At 34.3% G+C, this 22,247-nt stretch overlaps 2 protein-coding genes and 1 pseudogene across 3 annotated transcripts; 1 reads left to right on the top strand and 2 right to left on the bottom strand.

The window, feature by feature from the left end:
- Nucleotides 1-679: 679 nt before the first annotated feature.
- Nucleotides 680-6,325, top strand: LOC143637440 (ubiquitin receptor RAD23b-like). The gene is made up of 13 exons (XM_077104834.1): nucleotides 680-808; nucleotides 1,795-1,956; nucleotides 2,032-2,070; nucleotides 2,150-2,217; nucleotides 3,325-3,393; nucleotides 3,707-3,884; nucleotides 3,957-4,067; nucleotides 4,148-4,213; nucleotides 4,971-5,018; nucleotides 5,106-5,215; nucleotides 5,306-5,387; nucleotides 5,473-5,618; nucleotides 5,914-6,325. The coding sequence occupies exons 1-12, from the start codon at nucleotides 740-742 to the stop codon at nucleotides 5,590-5,592; spliced, it is 1,122 nt and encodes a 373-aa protein (XP_076960949.1). The 5' UTR covers nucleotides 680-739; the 3' UTR covers nucleotides 5,593-5,618; nucleotides 5,914-6,325.
- Nucleotides 6,326-8,624: 2,299 nt separating this feature from the next.
- Nucleotides 8,625-10,919, bottom strand: LOC143637418 (uncharacterized; annotated as a pseudogene). Its single transcript, XR_013154423.1, has 5 exons — nucleotides 10,533-10,919; nucleotides 9,419-9,635; nucleotides 9,181-9,309; nucleotides 8,941-9,072; nucleotides 8,625-8,859 (listed from the first exon to the last, which is right to left on the bottom strand). The product of XR_013154423.1 is annotated as an uncharacterized LOC143637418 (transcript).
- Nucleotides 10,920-16,835: 5,916 nt separating this feature from the next.
- On the bottom strand, nucleotides 16,836-21,856 carry LOC143637439 (AP2-like ethylene-responsive transcription factor At1g16060). The gene is made up of 8 exons (XM_077104833.1): nucleotides 21,336-21,856; nucleotides 21,149-21,231; nucleotides 21,023-21,031; nucleotides 20,810-20,898; nucleotides 20,629-20,702; nucleotides 19,967-20,017; nucleotides 19,810-19,886; nucleotides 16,836-17,680 (listed from the first exon to the last, which is right to left on the bottom strand). The coding sequence occupies exons 1-8, from the start codon at nucleotides 21,497-21,499 to the stop codon at nucleotides 17,172-17,174; spliced, it is 1,056 nt and encodes a 351-aa protein (XP_076960948.1). The 5' UTR covers nucleotides 21,500-21,856; the 3' UTR covers nucleotides 16,836-17,171.
- Nucleotides 21,857-22,247: the final 391 nt, after the last annotated feature.

The following is a 22,247-nucleotide window of genomic DNA, read 5'->3' as shown; positions in this document are numbered from 1 at the left end:
ATGTGACATAAGAAGCACTATCTTATTGAACAATTAGCTAATAAAGGTTCTAAATGACAAACTAGTCAATGTAATCAAAGGAATGCCATTGCAAAACGTAAATGTATGCTAACACCTAGTACCCAAAACAACAATTTCGAAGATCTGTTCTAAATACAAAAATCTTTGAAATGCTGGACTAAAATATAAAATACGTGAATCCAAAAATGGTTAATGTGTGATTGACACAGTTATAAAACTCAAAAGCAAATCTTTGTAATTGTTTTGAGAGTTAGAGACTATGCACAATTGATTAAAAAAAGCTTATTTATGTTTTTAAAACGGAAAATGATATATACAAAAACTCAAAATGTTCGTTCTAGAAACGGTCGGTGACAGATCTTGTTGTTTTAAGAACACGTGTCAGGATCTTGTTAGTTCCATAAAACGTCGAACAGTAGGCTTTACGGTTTTTAAGATAACCATTTTGAATAAGAACTTTGGTTTGTCAAATTGGCCATTTTGGTCCTTTTCACTTTCTAAAAACATTTTCCTTTTATGAATAGAGTATAAGCTTATTTAAAAAAGGAAAAAAAAATCATAAAAAAGGAAAAGGTATGATGGTCACGTGCGAAACACGTGGTGAATTCCGTTGGCAACCATCTGTTGAAAGTAACAGTACGTGGTTAACATTCGATTCTGCATTTCTAGGGTTACAAATTAATTAATCTCCCGCCTAATCATTACCATTACCAATTGAATGATGAAGCTCACCGTCAAGACTCTCAAAGGAAGCTACTTCCAAATTAGGGTTCAACCTTCCAACACTGTCAGTTTCTAATTACACTCCTTCTCATCTCATGTGCTGCCTCTTTTATATTATTTATATCTACCTCGTCTTGTTTATTATTCATGTAAATGCTAAATTAGGGCACTGTGTGAGTGTTTTGATGTGAATCTGGTATTGATCTAGTGTAAGATTATGTTAAATTGAGTTGAGTATAGCTGTATGATTTGCACCTGCTATTGTTGAAGATTGTTGTAGCTTTAGTTGGATGATTGACATGCTTGAGAGACAATTTGTGTATGCTTTTTTAGATAAACGGCATTAGATGCGAACAATTAGTCGTGGCATACATTTTGGAAAGTTAATAATGGTAGTCTTACGCGGACTGGTAACCCATGGGAACTTATTTACATTGCTGTTTGTTTTTCATCTCAATCACTCGATGTTTGCTTATTGTGTTATGGTATAAAACCTTTAAACTACTAATTTGATAACTTTTGTGTAACTTAATAATACAATTTGCAGTGGTCATTTGACTTGTAAGATGGATCCAGGTTTCTGTTAATTGGAACATAACGTTATATGCATTTTATTAGCCAGGTTTATACAGGGACTTATTAAAAAGTAAAAGCAATTAATGGTTTGTAGTAACTAGTAAGAGTAATTGAAGTAATTTTAATTAGATAAGATGTCTACCATCCTATTATTTGTAGGCTATATGCCTATATGCACACTTATTTTAGTAAAAGGTGATGTATTGGGAAAGCATTTAAAAGAGATGGAATGAACTGTGATTTGGCATGTCTGTCATCAACATATTCTTTTTCTTGAATAAGATTTAGGGAACAAAAAAGTGTTTTCATGCTGATAACTTTCACAATTTGATCTTGTCATACATATGGCATTATGTATATTTTGTTAACTGTTATATAGTTCATATTTGATTGGGTTATCTGTATGGCATGCTTTATGAAAGTTCTTTTTCACGTATATATACTTAACTGATGTAAAACGTGTGATGACACTAGATTATGGCGGTGAAGAAAAATATTGAAGATGTACAAGGGAAAGCTAATTACCCATGCGGGCAACAATTATTGATTCATAATGGCAAGGTTTTGAAAGATGAAACTACATTGGCTGATAACAAGATCTCTGAGGAAGGTTTTCTTGTTGTCATGCTTAGCAAGGTCTCTCTCTCTCTTTCTCACACACGCACACAAAATTGACAGCTTGGTTTACTGATTATATGTCTCTTTCAACAGAGTAAGAGTTCGGGTGCAAGTGGAGCTTCATCTGCTCAGGTACTTTTCTGTTGTGCCATTTATGATCTTCATGTATACTTTATGAATAAATGAGTCACATTTTAGCTGTTACAAGCAGCCTTCATCAACAACTGCACCAGTAGCTTCTAATCCTACCAGCACGCCTAACGTGTCTTCCCAACAGCAGTGAGTTCCCATGACTGAGCTTCCTAAGAATTGATAGTCGTTGCTTCAAGGCGCATACTTTCTATGGCTTGCATTTGGTCCTCAAATTCAACCTTCAGCAATTGCTCTTTGGCCTTTTTCAGGCCAAATGTCTCATGAATTGGCTTAAAATAAGCTTTCTCGTCAGTAGCCTAAATTTTTATCCATTAGTAGAAGTTACCAGAGAGAAAAGAAAGAACAGTTAATGATTCATCATATATCAAGATTAATGCGCTTTTATAGAATTAGAAAGACCTTACCATCATTTAATAGTTGCAAAGATTAGATAGTTGAATATTTACTAGTTTACAATCTCATTTGGCAAATCCCATTAAGTTTCAACCAAATTACAGAGTAGATTTAATTTAGTAACTTTTTTGTAAAGCTTCAAAATTTAAGATTTGGCAGCAAGTCCCTCTGCCAGCATTTGTTTGGCACAAAATGGGGATAATAAGCACGAACCGAAACCAGAACTATCCCCATTTCTTGCTAACGAATGTTGGCATGATGGGCTAGAAGGAATACTGACTTGCGTTGCATATAATACTCGTTTTTAAGATTGTTAAAGTTAGGTATTCTACAAATGGTTTTTTTAAATCTAATTTGGTCCGGGATTAAGTTGCAACTTTTTGGATTTTGCCAATTGAGATTTATATTAACATGGATCCGAATGTCTAATTTCTTGCTACCTTTAAACAATGTGGATTTTCTTCTACTTCTATAAAAGTATCCATTTCTTGGACTTTGATGAATCATTAATGGCTTATTTCTCCTCTCGACTCCAGAAACTTATACTAATGGGTAAATTCAGGCTAATGTGGAGCATGCTACAGAAGGAAGACGGAAAAGTACGATGATTAATGCATTTTACGTCCCCTTTTGGTGGGAAGAGATTAAATGCGAGATACTTGGCCCGAAAAAGGCCAAAAAGCGCCTGCTGAAAGTTGAATTGGATGATGACCAAATGCTAGCTATAGAGGATTATCAGTTCTCTGAAGGATCATATCACAGTAGCCTTTTCTTTATCTATAAATATATAAATCAAGTGTTTGTGGGATCTTATCATTTACACATGTGATTGCATTGTAGGGCTTCTAAAACCAGCACATCTTCTTCTGGACCAGCAACAACAAATGTACCTGCAACTGTAACTGCACCGTATGAGCTCTTTCTTTATCATTGTAGTCTTTTATTTGAATCAAAATAAATTAGACGTGGTGATCTCGACCCGTTTATGCATGAATTGGCTAATAGGTCAAATTAACATTGAAAGAAGCAGGTCAAAAGTTGCCCGTTGCAAAAGTTTTACTATAGTTTTTGGATTCATATTCAATGCATTAGTTATTTATAAACAAATATTTACAAAGTGGACTCAAATAAACGCTTAAGTTCAACACAACCCGATGGCCGACACATTACAGAATTGCCTGTTTTAACCAAATGTATTGACTATTGTGTGTTGTAATTGCAGTGTTAATTCTGATACAAATGGGCAAGCTGCTTCAAATGTAGCTGACAATAATAGCGTTGACCAGACAATTCAACACATAATGGATATAGGCGGTGGCAATTGGGACAAAGAAACAGTTACTCGTGCCCTTCGAGCTGCTTACAACAATCCAGAGCGAGCAATCGACTACCTGTATTCTGTATATTTCTCAGTAAATTTTTTTATAAATATTTCTGAAACATAGATACTAATATTATTCCAATTATTTCAGGGTATTCCAGATACAGTAGAAGTTGCAGTCCCTGCAACTCAAACTGTTGCTGCAAGTGTTGCACCTTTATCTGGAGGACCTAATGCTTCTCCATTAAATTTGTTTCCTCAGGTTATTTCTTTTTTGTATTCATAAAAGTGAGTTTTTTTGTTTCTTTTTTGTATTTAATATTGATAAAAATATCTTTGCAGGAAATACCTTCAGGTGCTGCAAGAGGCAATCTTGGATCCCTTGATTTTCTTAGAAACAACCAGCAGGTGGTTTAATGCATTAAGATCTCTATATAGGCTTGTAAACGAAGCGGACAAACTGGACATGTTTGTTCATTTAACTTTAATCGAACAAATGATCGAACACATGCAGTTTAACAAACTAGGTTTTCTTGTTTGCGTTTGTTTGTTTATACTATAAACAAATGTTCATGAACATACACGAACGAATATAACTAAAACAGATGAACGGGTTACAAACGGACATAACTGAGCAAACACCAATTAAAGGCAACATCAATATTAATCTGTTGGGCCTAAAAATTAATAGCGCTTGACTAAAATTAATAAATATTAATGCGTGATATTTTAATTAAATAAGCTAGACTACATTGTAATAGGCCTAACAATTACATAAATGAACAAACTTAAGCAAACGTAAGCTAACAAACATAAATGAATGTTAATGAGCAAATATAAACGAACACAAATGGACAATCATAAGCGAACATTTACAAGCATAAATGAATGAACAAGACATGCGTTCGTGTTGGTTTGATTAACTAATTGAACAAAGAGTTTTGTTAATGTTTGTTCATTAATCAAGCGAACATAAACAAACTTCCCGCCAAACGGTTCACTGGACGTTGGTTTGTTTACAGGCCTATAATAATGGATAACATACCGTAGGGTAGACATCTTAATCATAACAAAATATATCAAAATATATAGGTTCTTGATCTTGGTGATGTTATGGATTTTAGGCAGATTTGTTAATTTTATTAATTTACAATCCTTATTTCAGTTCCAAGCATTGCGGTCTATGGTACAATCAAACCCACAAATATTGCAGGTACACATTTTCTGTTCTGTCGGCAATTTTATATATAAACTATGTTTCTTTTGTTACACGGTGTAAAAGCAGTTGAAATTTTTACAGCCCATGCTTCAAGAGCTTGGAAAGCAAAATCCTCAACTTTTAGGATTAATTCAAGAAAACCATGCTGAGTTTCTACAACTAATCAATGAACCTGTTGATGCTTCTGAAGGGTAATACAGTCATTTTCTTCTTTCTTGTTTAATTTACTGTTACATTACATATCTGAGTGTTTTTATAATAACCGCCAACCATTATTATAGGGATCTTTTTGATCAAGCTGATCAGGAGATGATGCCTCATGCGGTTAGTGTTACTCCAGCAGAACAGGAAGCCATTGAACGGGTATTGATCTATTTTCCGCACCCCTATTTTTTGTACATATGGGCTTGAATTTACTTAACCGATTTATTGTTTTTTGTATTTCTAGCTTGAGGCAATGGGTTTCGATAGAACTCTTGTTATTGAGGCGTTTTTAGCCTGTGATCGTAATGAAGAACTCGCAGCTAATTACTTGTTGGAAAATGCTGGTGATTATGAAGAAGACTAAACAGAAGACATCTGTGATTCTTGAAGGTTAGTATTCAGCCTCTTTAATCAAAAGAGTATATAATTAATGCAGTTCTTTTCTGAATCAACCAAATTTCACCATGTTTTTTGTAGTGGTTTATCCCTAACCAACCAAATATTTGGATTATCAATGTGATAATATAAGCTTTGTAATCATAATTAACTTAAGTTATTTAGAGGAAATGATGATAAGTGTTTATAGATCAACCAACCTGACTGTCATGTTTCTACACTTGTGAAATGACCGGTTTAACCTGAACCAATTTTGTAATCTTAAGTTCGGGTATTTTACAACTTTCAGGTGATTTTGACATTTGGAGCTTTTGTGAAAACAGGATAGTGCCGTGCCGGTTTTAGGATTTGTGATACAGGTTTGGTTTTTATTGTATTGTCCATGGATTGAGCTATTGTTTATCTTATTTTTATTGCACCTTTTTTTTTGATTTTTTTTATTTCATACTTTGTCCCGAATATGAAGAGGTTTTTGTTTGTGCACGTGAGAACACTTGTGCAAATTTTCATGTCTTAACCATTTGATACTGAATGTCCGGATTTCAAGGTTTGATCTAGTGTGACAGTCATGAACCATTCTTTAAAGGATGAGTTGATTTTGTGCAAAACATTTCTATATGGGTTCATTTTTGGTTAACTCAAATGATACAAAATGTTATGTTTTGTCTACTCAATTTATACGACATGTCAAGTTGGACCTATTCACATTATACAACCGGTTTCAAATGTGGCAACGGCTTTTGTTTGTCTCTACTAGCTATTAGTCGTCATGGCACCACAGCTACTGCCATCGCCATGGCCACCCCTTACACGAGTTTGGCAAAAGTGTCAGGTCGTTTTGGGTCCAGGTTAGAACAGGTTTTAACAAAATCTGCTCTGGGTCGAAATGAGTTTTAACTTATAAGCAAAATTAGTTCTGGTCAAAACGGATTCGAAACAAAATGAATCTGGATCAATCTTGGTCGTTGAGAAGGTATCAATTTGGTTGGGGTTAAATGGGTTTGGCCAATATAATTTCGGTATAAATCGAGTGTTTTAGAAATAACAACCCCCCCCCCCCCATTTCTTTTTATTTTTTTCAAAATGATTCAACTACCACATCTCATGTTAAAAGTATACGCTTTAGAAAAAGCACCTTCCCAACCCCCAATCTGTCCTCGGGTTAAAAATAGTTGTTTTACTATAAGTCTGGACGAGCTCGATATCGATACCGAAAATAGGTACCAGTATTGATAATGCATGGTTTGGTACCGGTAGGGAAGTCAAAAATTTGATAAAAATATCAGTACCGTAGTGATCCCAAAATATAAAAAAGTTTGGTATCCGATTCGGTACCGGTTTCCGGTACCGTTTGCTCATCCCTATTCACGAGTGCCACAGTTGGTCATCTTGTTAATGAGACAATTCTAAAGTAGTGCAAAACTTGGAACCATCGACTGGATGGACATTTGCGAAACCATTATATGCTGTTTGGTTTTATCGCTTTAACGATGTCACTATATAAATAAAGAATTGTGTTATGTTTTTCCTTTCTATATATTTTGTGAGCAATAACGAAGACCTCTTCGTAAAATTACTTTCACTATCAATGTATTTAATGTTGTCACTATCATTATATAATTAAAGAATCGTGTAATATTTTCCTTTCTATGCCAGTTATATTTTGTCAAAGAAAAAACATATACGTCATGAAGAATACGCCAAAGATGAATCAAGAATACCATAATATGCCAACATGTACCATCACAATACTATGGTTACTTATTTCCTTTGTGACCGTGTAGGTAGCCATCGTGTACCACGACGCCACCTAGACCAACAGGTCCAACATGTATGCCATCACCATTCACAACGTCACTCCTTATACCATCATCATCACCTCTTGTCCTCCACCATAGCCACAATATATAAATACAACGGGTTAACTTATTTTTTATACCTTTTTTTCCCAACACCTTCAATTTCGACCCAAGCCAATTTTGATTCGCACTTATTTTGATTCAAACCAAGTTGACATTTTCTTATGGAGGCCTATTTTCATCTAAACCTGTTTTGTGTGTGCCATATATAAGGTGTTATACAAGTTGTTATACAGGCTCGTGTAATTACTGAAACCGACTTAGGCGAAAGTGGTGTTGTGACAAAAGTCACACAACTCATAATGAGTTGAAGTTTGCTTTATACAATCGTATGACGTGGTCTATATGATGTGACAGTCTGACAAACAAACATACTGATGTGTTGAGTTGAGGTGCTATACGTATAACATCACCAATTATAATCGGTATTCTAGTAATGATACTTTGACGTATAGCCTTCCAATGGACATTTATTAATTACGTCGATCACATTATCTCCAAATTTAATTTTAGTAGTTAATACTAAGTGTTTTTTTATCAACAAACTACACTGCTCATAAATTACACAACTGCCTAAAGTAACGCCATGGCCAAGGCTTGAACCCGTGACCTGCCACCAAAGAATCATAAGCTTCTACTGTTGTCCAACTACTATGGATGAGCTCGGTACTAGTATCGTCTTGAACCGGTAAAAGTACCAAAAAAACTGATCCCGAAAATAGCTAAAAATGGGTACCGGTACCGGCTCTGTATTTGATGGTAATCAACCCAATATGCCAGTGCCATACCGAAAGTATCAATCCAAAAAAAAAAAAGTGGTTACCGAAAATACCCGGTACCATTTGCTCCCAACTACCCAAGTGGCAATGTTAAGGGTATTAAAAATGATATTTGGACCAAAGTTCAGAAATGTTAAATATCAAATAAATCTTCGTTACACTTGTATCTAATTGTGATACCCGATAGGGTTTTCAATTAACCGGCTGTATTTTCGCAACTTTCATGCACTATGTACAAATGTTTGCATAGTTTTCACGCTTCTCTACTTAAAATTGATCAAATTATACAACAAACGGCCTTTTAGAGTTTTATATTAAAATTTGATTAAAGTATGTACCGAACGCGCCTACACCTATGAAAATAAAGATAACTCTATTTGCTACATTGATTAAAAATGATTGAACCGTGAACATAAATGTCAAATGTGGGATCATCCCATACAACTAGCTGCTTGAAACACTCGGGCACACACAATTTATTTACCTAACAATCTTTAATTCTTTAAGCCAAGATGTATGCAACGGACACGGGTCTTCTTTCCCTTGCGCCATTGCCTTCGTTGAGAGCGAATAGAACCACCCGTTTCTCCATTTAAACTGCAAGATTCATTACACTTGGTGAGTTAACAAATAGCAGGTCAACTGCAAGTCTGCAACTTACTAACCAACAAAACTTACCTCCTTCACTGCTGTCGGGAAATGAGAAACCGCTCGAGCATAAGCACATAATCTATCCTCAATCCCATCATCAAATACTATACCTTTCTCTTCTGATGCTGCAGATGCCAGCTCACCAATCAGACTAATTACCTGTAAATATTAAGTCAGTTATATATGATTACAAAACCATATTATTACATTAGAAACTAATTTTGTTCTAGCGTGACCATAGTGTTATGTTGATGCAAATAATCTTACCTCGCAACGAAAATCCTTCTCTACGTCGCCCACAGTGGCTCTGGGATGACGGGCCCCGACAAGCATGAATGAAGATATCCATATAAGCTTCTCTAGCATTTGCTTCTGAAAGGGGTGTTTCTCAAGCACCTGATTTCCATATTTTCACAAAACATTTTTTTTAACAAAACTACAAATTTAATTATACAACTTTTTTTAGTAAAATTTATAATCTAAGGGTAGTTTGGTCATTTTATACCTTGCATGAAAGGCCTCCAGCATTTAGCCTAGCAGCTATAGCAGACCCCCATTTGCCACAAACTGCGGTTAAACCCCGGGATTAACATCAGTTATACCATCAATCGGTCGTTCACCGATCTTGGAAACGGCAAAGTATGCCAAAACCTGGTCCGCGTCACTCAAACCTTTACTGTGGAACCATGGCTCCATCATCCCGTTCTGGAAGAAAACCAAATCTGCTTTGATTGAACCCACAGGTAAATATATATATATACCGAAAAATTCAGGTATGAGATGGGGTACAAAATTAATTTTAAAAATATTTATGTGTATAAACAAGTATGATATTAGGTGATACCCGACCAGCTTATCTAAAACATGCATCCCTATTTATCAGAATTGTACCTCATGACAATTGCATGCATCCCCTTGTAAACTTTTGTTTATTTACCGGACCCATAACCAAAATTGAATCTCTCTCCTCAATGAATGAAGAATATATCAAATTTACACATTTTGATTTATTTTACTTCAAAAAAAGTTACAGAATGAATGTTTATCCTTTACATTTTACTAAAACTTTCAAAATTTAACAAATTTTCATACTTACCCACTTTTAATTAGTTTCTTTTGTCTTTTTACAATTTTTTTTTTTTTTTGCTTTCTCTGTTTTTTATGTTTTGCACATGATTTTTTCCATTAATTTCTTGTGTTTTTACTATGTTTTCCTTTTTCTGCGTTTTCTCGTTATTTTTTTTCGTGTATGTATAATCTAACCTCCTTTTTCACCTTTTAAATTAATGATGACAAAAAATACAAGTGACAATCATAGATATGAAAAGGAGGTTTTAAATTTTGAAAGGGTATGCGATTAGTGATGTTTATAAATTATAATCCTATATTTTCCTTGGTAATAAAATTATATAAAGAAAATAATTAAATAGCAACAAATGTAGTTAGAAATCCTAAAGTACAACTAACGGATATTCGACATTTTATTGGAGACCGTTACATATACGTGTCCCCATTACCATCCGTGATTGTTAAAAATCCATCTTAACATTTGTAACACCATAATATCATAATTCGATACACCAACATGCATTAAACAAATTATAGTATTATCATCGTACCATTCCAACGTGACTGAGGAGTAGACTGAAGAACAGCATCTAAATCATCATTCCTAGTACACACGAAAATCGGTCCCGGGAAATCCAGTGGAACCTGTTCCCCTCTTCTAACCAGAAAATCATCGCCGCCGCCCATTTCTTCTAGGGACCGTCCTACACGACCACCGCCTACTATAATTGAAGGTACAACTTTTGTTGAGGTTGTGGCAATAGTGGCCGCAACCATAGAAGTAATTGTTTTTGACCGGGGTTTGAAAAGTGAACTAGGATTTGTGTGGTGGTGGAAAATGGAGGTGGCGGTGGCGGTGGCGGTGGCGGCGGAGAATGAGAGTGAAGAAATTGTCGTGGAGGTCATTGTCGGGTATTGGCTGTACAATGTTGGCGCGCATGGCATGTTTCGGGTGTGTGTGTATTTATTTGTGTGTTGAGACAGCCACTCGTTGGATATCGGGTTGGTCCACAAATCCTTATCATGATAATTTCGGGTTCTTATTGGGCTCATCGAATACTTATTATTTCTTTTTGGCCCAAATACAGAATACTTATATATTTATACTTGTAATTACGGTATAACAATACATTATAATCACACTACGTTGTATATATAATTACACTACTCAATTTTTATCAAGGGTGGCAAATGTGATCAATAGGTTAAATGGGTTGTATTAAAATGTATATAATGGGTCAGAATGGGTCAACTAAAAAAAGAAAATGATTGAAACAGGTCAAAACAGATTGACATTTCTCGAGGTTTTTTTTAATTGAACGAGAAAAACGGAGAAAATTTTTTAGTATTTTTACCTTTTTTCAGTTTTTTATTTATATTTCAAGTTATAACTTTTTAATTATATTTTTTGAATTTTTTTAATAAGGTGTTTTTGTAATCTCAACTCATTTTGATCCATCTCAAAAACCTTTCATTAAAAAATTGAAAAATATAATTAAAAATCATTACTCGAAATATAAATCAGAAACTAAAAAGGTGAAAATACTAAAAGTTTCCTCCGTTTTCTCGTTTCATAAAAAAAACTTTCAAAAAATGTCAACCCGTTTCAATCATATTCTTTTTTTAATTTGATCAATTCTGACCCATTATATACATTTTAATACAACTCATTCAACCTAATGGGTCACATTTACTACCCCTAATTTTTACAAATTAACACACTAATTTAATTTGTATTTCATCCAAACTATATATATTTAACATTAATACGTTATGCATGTTTTCTTTTACTATAAAAATACTATTAAATTTAGACAACTCATGTGACTAATGAAGCTTTAGCTTGGTTTAGCTTGAACTTGAAGTTTTAGCAAGTAAATATTGAGTAGATCTATATAGTTACCTTTAGTTATAACTTATCACGAGCTAACAAGAGAGGAACTACGGGCAGAAATCAGTAATCACTCCGTAGACTTAGAAAATGATAAATCAAGTAAATAAATGAAAAATCTTCAGTCACTTGAGCGGCCGTTCACGTCTAACAAAATTGTTCTTCTAACCAGGAAAAGTTCTTACCTTTTACTAAGTTAAAACTTCTGTCTTCTAGTATGCATTTAGCCATATTACAAAAGATTTGAATTTATTTAAGTTGATATAAACGTTTACTCCACTTCTCTAACTTAACTTGTGTACTATAACTTAACACGAGTTTCTTTGATTTTATTATATCTTTGGTGATGGACAGTGTAATGTTCACATGTTTCGTGTGTATATTATTTTTTTTCCTATGTTGAGAGAGCCACTCGTTTCTAGGATGGGGATATCGGGTTGGCCCGCAACCCTTTTATGGGTAATTTTGGGTTATGGGGTTGCTCAAGTAAGACCCTTTAATTTCTTTTTGGCCCAAACACTACTAAAACTATGAACCTGATTATTACAGTCTTACAAGAACATAAACTCATAATTACAAACTCCATATTGTTAAATTTAGATAAGTAATAGACTCGTTTAGGTTTAAGTAGGCTCGGCACAAGCTTGTTTAATTGAGCTCTAGAAATAATTTTTTGTTCGATTAAGCTTGGTTTAATCCAAACTTCTAATGAGTTAATCTCGAGTAGCTTTCAAGTTACAAGCGACCTGATTGGTTCACTTCCTAAACCTATTCGGGTATAGTATTCAAGGATTAGACAATATAATTCATGTTTGCCACATGTGAGAATTTTCTAGTTTTAGAGTATTCAAAATCAAATAGTCTACATGACTGACTACATATCGTTTATGGATAATACTTTTCAAAGTTGGTACTTCAACCCTCTAGAGTCCAGGTAACATAAATCACTTTTGGCATAATTAGGAAACGTGTAACACGTAACTAGAAGAAAATTGTTAGATCCCAGTATTGTCACAAAACAAAACTTATATATCTTTTCAATGACTAAGAACAGTATGTATAACACTTCAAATCGATACAACTTTTTATGAAACATTGCATCGGTTCATTAAAGTTTGTTATAGTTGCATTTTTTGATATGACATATTCTCTTTCGACATAAAAGGTTATTATAAGTTTATAACTATGATAATTATCAGGGCCGGCCCAATAGGTTTGTTGAGCCAAGCAAGGGCTTTAGGCCCCAAAATTATAAAGGCCCCCAAATTTAAAAAAAACCATAAATATATTAGGGTTTTTTTGTCTGGCCGTCGATGAAACCTGGAATGATGGAGACATGGAGTCTACTGCCTGGAAGATTAAAACAATAGAACTGAAGCGACTTTTGTTGGAAATCGGAAATCAAAAATCGGAATGAAATCACCATTTAATAGCTAACGGCTATAGCCTTTAGTTCTACCTCTTTGATTTAGTTTTCTTCATCTTTATATACTGGGTAAGTCTCATAATATTTGTTTATACTATTACTAGTATTCTTAGATTCTATTGTGATTGAATAAGCAATTGGGTTTTTATTTCGATTTGCATGTTGGTTTATTTGTGTGTTGACTGTTGTGATTCAATTAAAGCCTCTCTTGTGGACTGCAGTGGACAGCCGTGAGCGGTGGGCACCCGTGAGCTGTGCATATCAAATACAATATTTGACTTTTGGAGAATTGGCAATATAAGGTTAGTATATTGTCATCACTTCATGCCAATATAGAATCTGTATATTTGTTATTTGCTTTAGAATCTGCCCATTTATCAATTTATTTGCTATTTGCTATTTGTTTCAATGTCACATCGACACCGAACTTACAAATATGATTATTTCATTAAGCAATATGCATCTATTAAAGCTAGAAAAATAAATTTCATATAAACATTATTTTTTACCGACACGAAATAACTTAAAATTTTTTTTAACTCCGCCGACTATAAACGTTTGGTTTATTATTGCCGGTCCCAAGCCCGGAAAAGGAGAAGGGTTTAAACTTAAAATTTTGGAAAAGAAAGACCTCAATTTAATAGTTAGCTTGAGGCCTCTAAAAACCTTGGGTCGCCACTGATAATTATAATTTATATAGTTACTTTTAGTTACAACATTCTTAGTGTTAACTACGCTAGTAGTTCTTGTAGTTACGATCTAGTCAGACATATGAAGTCTAAATAAATTATTTTTTAAACAAGCTTTTGTTTAGTAAGTTACTTTGTTACTATTTTTTTTAATTTCATCATCATCATCATCATCATCATCATCATCGTACTCAGTATATCCCACCAATAGCAAAGCTATGGTAGGGTCTGAGGAGGGTAAGATGTAGGCAGCCTTACCTCTACCCCATAGGGATAGAGAGGCTGCTTCCGGTGAGACCCCCGGCTCGATAATAGTTTTGCATCAAGCCTTGGACATAAGGCGCATAGCACTCAATCATCGGGACACCAGCTGATCGGTGCATGTACCCTTATCTTTCAGCTATCAACGCCACTACATGATGCCTGATTAACCATCCGTCACTTTTAACGTTATTTTCACGAGATTAGTAAAATAACGTCAAAATTAGTGCAATTTCACTTTTGCCCACCCGAGGGTTCACACATATATACATCATATGTGCGCACCGCAAAGTGACGGACGGTTAATCAGGCATCATGTAGTGGCGTTGATAGCCGAAAAACAAGGGTACATGCACCGATCAGCCGGTGTCCCGATGATTGAGTGCTATGTGCCTTATGTCCAAGGCTTGATGCAAAACTACTATCGAGCCGGGGGTCTCACCGGAAGCAGCCTTTCTATCCTTATGGGGTAGAGGTAAGGCTGTCTACATCTTACCCTCCTCAGACCCTACTATAGCTTTGCTATTTGTGGGATATACTGAGTACGATGATGATGATGATTTTTTTTAATTTATTTGTTTAAATAAATTATTTGCTTCCATTAACTTTTTTATGTTTATTTCTTGTTTCTAAACAAGCTTTTGCTTAAAAAGTAAATTAGACTTTTCCACTAGAAAATATTTGTTACAACCAACTTATTCAATGTTTATATCATATTATTTTCACCCAATCTAATTCTGTCAGGCACGTTTTGTGCCCCCTCTCAACTTTAAAGTTTGAAAACTCTTGTTAGTAATTGTTGACTGCAATTCATAGCTAAACTAACTTGAAGTTCATTAACATTAGGACTTTTAGGAGTGGGGAGTGTGGACTTTAGATTATATGTAACGCATTTAAAAGTAGAGATGTACAAAAAAATCCGGTTTGGGATTGGTTAACTGCACACCGGCCCAAACAGGTTTGACAAGAAAACCGGTTTCACCCATATCGGGTCCCAAACCAACCCACCCCGCTGGTTTTCGGACCAGTTCCACTTCTGAACTACCAAACCGGTTTGAGGAAAAACCGTTTCTAAAACAAACTGAATCGAGTTGGACCAGTTCGACTTTTTTGCTCATAAACCGGTTTCAAATCGAACAGGTTTGAGTCAAATTGGTATGGACATGGGTTGACCAAACCGGTTTAATTTGAGAAAAAACCGGTTTTGTACACCTCTGTATAAAAGTATGTGTTGGGCTTGATTTAAATTAAAAAGCCCACAACAAAGAACTTTGAGGCGTGGACTTTAGATTAATCTAGTTGATTTTTGTATTTAAAAGTATGAGTTGGGCTGGATTTTATTTTGAAAGCCCACAACAAATAAAAAGGCCCAGAAAAAAAGAGCGAATGAATGGTTGGAATTTAAAGGACTTCTTATTTTAGTTTACCAAACGTTTCTTTTTCAAACACACAAGTTAAAATATTGTTCAAATGCTCTTCACCTATTTGTTTCGCAAACCCGTCTTGATAAGCTTCACTTTAGAAAAAACACATTTCAACGGTTGAGGTGTTAAAACCAACACTAGCTTCAATATTTGATATACCAAAGGAAAAGTGGAGTACTTTTTGGTTTACCGGATATTGAAACTAGCATTAGTTTTACCGCCTTAACCAAGGAAGGTGTTTTTCTAAAAAAAAAGCTTATCGAGACGGGTTTGCGCAATCGAATCGGGGATGGGTATTTGAACAATACTTTAATTTGTGTGCTCGAAATATAAACGTTTGATAAAGTAAAAGAAGAGGTTGTAATGACTCGCTTTTTTCTAGAAGCAATTATTCTATTGCCTCTATATACATCTATTTATAGTAGTTACATCCAAGTTCTTGAGGCGCTAGCAGCTAGCCTTGCTTGAAAGTTGTAATTATTTGGTATAGAACACATATTTCTAGTAAGTCATATCTAATTGTTTAACTAGCCCAGCTTCTAGTTGTTTAACTAACATCACGCGACACATCCAAGATTTTTTTTTAGAATACTAAAATGGTAAATGCTGATCAATTAAATTATTAACATGAGGAATGATTATATATTAAAACATGTTCCGGTAAAAAGCTAGAAACCTACAAACATCTCAAGATAGTGGTTTGTTAAGGAAATTAAAATTACATCAGTTTGATTATTTTAAGAATGAAATTTCACTCTTTTTTTCACTTATGACGACCCATTTATCTTGAAAGCTTCAATTATCTTAGCCAAAGATGTCGATTTGAAAACCCTGTCATGTCGAGTTTGTCATATACATGGCTAAATGAGGCCATTCATGGGATGAGGTTTTATTATTATTTCTTAATTTCTCATAGAAAGGGAGTAATAAGAGTAAGAGTAAATTGATCATTTTAGAAAGCAAGTTTAACAGAAAATATATCAAAGGACAAAAACCATGACATTGACATCATAAGAATTTCAAGGATGTTTTGGTAATTTACAAGTTACCACAAACATAATGGTTATTTATAATTTACTCATTATTTTATATAATAAAAAGTACAAGTTTTATTAAAATACCAAGTTAATAAAAAAATCCACAAGAAATACTAAAGATGAAAAAGAACAATAATAATTATAAATAATCAAAAGGCAACAACATTTTTATTGAATTTCTTTTTCCGGAAAAAGAAGGAAAGAAAAGAAATATAGAATAGAACTGAATGAATATCTACAGTTTAGCCAATTATAAAAATAAAAATAAAAATAAAAATAAAAATAAAAACTAAAAAAAAAAAAACAAATCAAAGAAAATGAATATTAAAACTCTCATCGTCGTCACCGTCACCACCGTCAACACCGTTGAATCTACTCCGACCACCGTCACCGTCATCCAAACTGCTCCAGTTAGTATTAAAACAAACAAACACTATCATTCTTCAACCCGGTTCATTCATATTAAGCATCCAGTTCGCACTGAAACATAGGCGCAGAGAATGAATTCAAATCTGCAAAAATATTATCTTCACCTTCAACATAACTATTCAATTCATTACAGTCAAAATACGTCTGTATATCCGCCGGAAAGTTCCGCCGCGGCAGGTCTGATTCCGGCGGCGGCGACGGGGAGTCAACGGCGGAGGTTTGCTCAAGCATTTCCTTGAACTTTGTTGACTGCAGCAGTAACCCTAGGGCGGTGCCACGTGGCGGTGGAAGTACGCTGGTGGTTGTTTCACCGGAGCTTGAGCTTTCCGGTAGCTGGTTGTTGTAAATGAAGGTTGATTCTGGATGTTGAGTTTGGTTAGTGTGGTCAAAGTTGGTTTGAACGACGTTAGAGTTGTTGGAATCTGTTTGGTTGGGGCGTAACCATTTGATGTAACGACTGAGGTCAAAATTTGTAACGGCGTTAAGTCCTCTGTATTCTATTGCTGCCATGTCGTATGCAGTTGCCGCTTCTTCTTGAGTAGCTGAGTGATAATATGACAAAGTTGAGGGGTGTACTCATAAATTTACTAAAAGTCAGAACACAAAATAAACTTATTATTATTTTTAAAGTAATAAAAAAATTAAAAAAGAAAATCAATCTGTATGGGTGTGTTTGGTTCGTTCAAATCAAGTCCCGAATTCCATTTGCTAATACCATATGTAGTAGGGATGAGCAATTTAACCGTCATAACCGTTAACCGAATCATAACCGCCATAACCGAACCGATTTTAACTGATAACCGTCATAAACGGTGGGTCGGTTTAATGAAATTTTGAAAACCGCCAAATGCGGGTCGGTTTTGGTTATAGATACTTTCAAACCCACCATAACCGAATCGACCATTTATTTAACCAACAATATGTTTGGGATTTATTTTCAACAAACATATTGCCGGATTATAGCATTCTGATGTGTTCGGTTCAACTTTTGTTATCAAATTAACTTAAATTTCATTGTTAGATTATATAATGCCATTTTTTTAACATTTGATATTAATATTATGGATTATATATTTTGTTGAATTATGTTAAGTCATTTTTTCTAATATTTGGTATCAAACTTTTAGGCTCAATTAAATTGTTTTGGTTACGGTTAACCGACTCATAACCGACTCGCTTTAACCTTCAAAACCGATTAACCGAAACCGGCATAACGGATCGGTTATGGTTATCCATTAACCGACATATCGATTATGGTTATGGGTTTGGCTCAAAACCGCTCCAAATGGACTCATGCACACCCCTAATATGTAGTGGATAGCTCTTATATGAGGTGTTATGCGTCATGTGACGCCACATCACTATAAAAAGATTATACATAAAAGGTATGGTAGTGGTTAACTGAGATTCCAATAATTACTTCATTATTGTTTTTTATTATTATTTTATTAAAAAAACATAAAAACATCTCTACCCAATTGATACCCGCCATCAATCACAAACCTTCAACACTAGTGTTGTGGGGGAAACGTCCCCGCTTCCCCACTTCCAAAACCTCCAAGGCACCCGCAGTGTGTGTGTGTGTGGGGGGGGGGGGGTTACGGATGGGGATCGCGCCCCACAACGAATGGTCTAATGTTTTTTAATAAAAAATTTGTTGAAACTGGAATCTCAATTTGCATTCTTAATTTGCTTAGTGGGAAAATGAATTAAACTGAAATTGATTCTCTCATTCTTTTACTACCTCCATCACAGTGTCGTGGCCGCTGCCATCCCACCACAGCCTTCACTACTGCATTACTGTCACCATAGAAGGTGGTGTGCAGTTGACGGCAACGACTAGTAGCCGATGGTTGTGGTGGCATCCGCTAGGTTACAACAGTGGTGGTGCAAGTGGTGACGGTGACTAGTCAAAGGGCAGGTGTGGGGCAGTGGCTTCACTAGTGGTTCAACAAAGGTGTCGCCACATTGATAATTTAAATTCATTCATGATTGTTATGTCACCCAAGCTTATTACAAATTAAAATTTCAAATTCCTTAAATTCCGAAACCTTTTTTCTCTTTCACATATTGCAATTATAAATCCAAATCGAAATCACACGAACCAGATACATCCTAAGTTAAACCATTTATGAAAAGAAACCCCTCTAGTTCAACGAGAATAATGTATAGTATTATATTTAAAGTCACAATAAATAAAATAATAATATAATAAAAAAGGAGATCAATCCAGTTTTCATAGTTTTAGGTTAAAAAGATGGTGTGTCATATTTGCCTAAAGTGAGGAGGCAGATGGCCAAATGTCGGAAACAAGAAGGAATGGAGGTTGGTTGAGCAATAAAAATTTGGTGGCATTAACTTCAAAGTTATGGGCATGAAATATTTGGTGGAAGTTTGGGGCCCTAAAGTTGACCAGTTTATGTCAAAATCAGCTTTCAATTTTGATAATGTCGCTAAGCTAGCAGCTGAAGGTTGGCAATCTATCATACCAAATACATCCACATTTATTTTATTTGACTTTTTTTTTATATTTTTTCAAAGGTCATATCGTTTATATGTCGGATGCAAATCAAGCTTATCAAATAGTTAGTTATGTTAGTTGAACTAAACTGATGTTACAGATAGTTTTAACCTACAAAATTAAACCATATGATGTAGAGTAAGAATTTACTGTATGTTCCAAGATAAAGATACTTATTGCCAAAAACCCGGCCGATTCGGGCCTCCCATCTACCATTATGATGGTGCCTACATATTAAATAACAATAATAAAAAAGCTCGCTAAATCAATTCACAAAAAATAATATCGCAATTCATCGATACTTTACCTTGCCACTCCTCTGTATTTTGAAACGCCTCTTGAAAAGCCACTGCTTTTTCTATAACAACAGGAAGAATTTTATGATGGTTAGATGAAAAATAAAACCAAAACTACAAACTAATAAAATAACAACAGTGATTGGTTATAAAATCGCAACATACTTCTAATTTAAATATTAAGGATTAATGTCAAAAAAATCATCATACTTTCTAACTTTGATTTATTAAAGTCACTAAATTTGTCAAAAGTACAAGACCAATTCAATCAACTAGATCTTTAATATATTAAAGTTCTTAAACTTCTCTATGAACATACTGTAAAAAAAATTAAAAAATGACTTGTAAAATACTTAAATTTCTATATGAACATATTTGTAAAAAATATACAAAAATTAAAATGACTTGCATATTAAATTTGCTGAAAAAGTTACCATTCTACATGACCTATTTAAAATGTAAATATGTAAAATATCATTATTTTAAACTTTTTCATAAATACAAACATTTCAGGCAAATTTAGGGACTTTAATATATTGAAAGTTGGTTAAAGAGTTTTTTCTTTTCCGTATACAGTAAGAAAATATGTAATTTTTGTAATATTGACTATCTTTATTAACAAGTATAACACAAAAAAAATTATTATAGTATACAATTATGTTTTACTTTTTACCTTCTTAGAGATCCAATATACTCCTCTTTAGACAAACTTTCCATTTCTCGAATCTCTTCTTTGTATGTTCCAAGCTTCAATATATTGTAAAAACAATTATAAAAAATTCAAAAAAAAATAGTACTCCAATATTTAGATAGTGGAAAAATGTAACAACTTTAAAAAAGCAAAAATTACATACAGGAAAGTTGAGGATGGTGTCTTGTCCCCAATACTTCAATGCTGCCAAGTCATATGCATGTGCAGCTACCTTTTCATCATCGTAGGCCCCTAAATATCACCATTTTGGATAAGTCTTTCTCTTTGTATCTCAACTCAACACACCTTTTTCACTCAATTATTATTATAATAATAATAACAATCAAATATTCACCAGATTTGATGCTAATCTTACCTAAATATACTGCAGGAATCAACGCATCACCACCAATTTCATGTAAAATCAACCAAAACTCAATCAGTAATTCGTAATAATTTCGTAATTAGTCATTTAACAAAATGAAGATCATATCACATTCACCTTGACGTCCTTTTTTGTTCTGTGATTCGTTCCAGCAATTCTTATCCCATAGATGAGCTTCGTAACGTCCAGTCCATCGGTGTCTTCACATTATTATTATTCAAAACATTAAAATCAAATACATAACATAATCACTTATTATTATTATTCAATTATTCAAATAATAAGCAATTGAAAGCATACATACCTAGTGACGCCTCGGTAAACAGAGCTACGTTGAGGCGGTGAGTCACGCTTAACCGTTTTCCGCGTTCTCTTAGCTTTACCGATAACCGGTTTGGCTTCAACGTCGTCGTTTGGTGAAGCATTATTATTATTATTATTCTTCTTATTCTGTGAGATCTTCGCCATTAACTAAAGTTGAGAGGCTAATTGTAATTGTAGGAAGCAAATGGAAAGAAATTGGATGGAGTGTGTCAACATCCAATGGCAATGGTGATGTGAGAGAAGAGAAATGATATAAATAATAGTTTAGTGAGAGCCGGCAGAGATATTAATGGAGGTTTGAGAAAGAGAGAGAAGATGGCCGTCTGTGAAAATGAAAATGAAAATGAAAATGAAAATTGTGATCTGTGTTTGTGTTTTTGTGTTGTTTTCACTACAATTGGATTTTGATGGTGAAGGCTGCAGGCAGGCGTTATTTTGGGGTTTACTGCTTGTTACTTATTGGTGCCCTAGTTTTCACTACTCTTTGTTTTTTAGGCCCAAACCAAATATCTAGGATTGGTTTACATTTTTAAAAATTTTAATTTTTTTACTGTCAGTTTTTAATTGCAAGTTTTATTTTTTTGTTTAGTTAATAACCTAGAGCACCGTGACGGGTGGCTTGTAGATCCAAGATGTCGATACAGAACTAGGGTGTGCAAACGTGAAAGAGAGAATCAGAGAAGACTCTAATTCTTAGCCATGAGAGGGTTATTTGAGAGGAGGTGAGAGAGACCTCGAACTCCATCGAAGGGTTTTAGTTTCCTGCCTTTTGTTTACCAAAAACCTTTTCCATAAAGGTTTTTGACATCCGGTACAAATTATTTTATAAGTTATAAGTTAACATTAGCCAATTTTTTATTCTCTCTTATTATAACCAAAAAGACGATTAATA

The sequence above is a fragment of the Bidens hawaiensis genome, unplaced genomic scaffold, assembly GCF_021521415.1.
Source record: "Bidens hawaiensis isolate Kalapana, Puna unplaced genomic scaffold, B.hawaiensis_p1.1 tig00008283_1, whole genome shotgun sequence".
Taxonomy (NCBI): Eukaryota; Viridiplantae; Streptophyta; class Magnoliopsida; order Asterales; family Asteraceae; genus Bidens; species Bidens hawaiensis.
The sequence above is the reverse complement of the archived record's forward strand: the minus strand, read 5'-3'. Positions and strand labels throughout refer to the sequence as shown.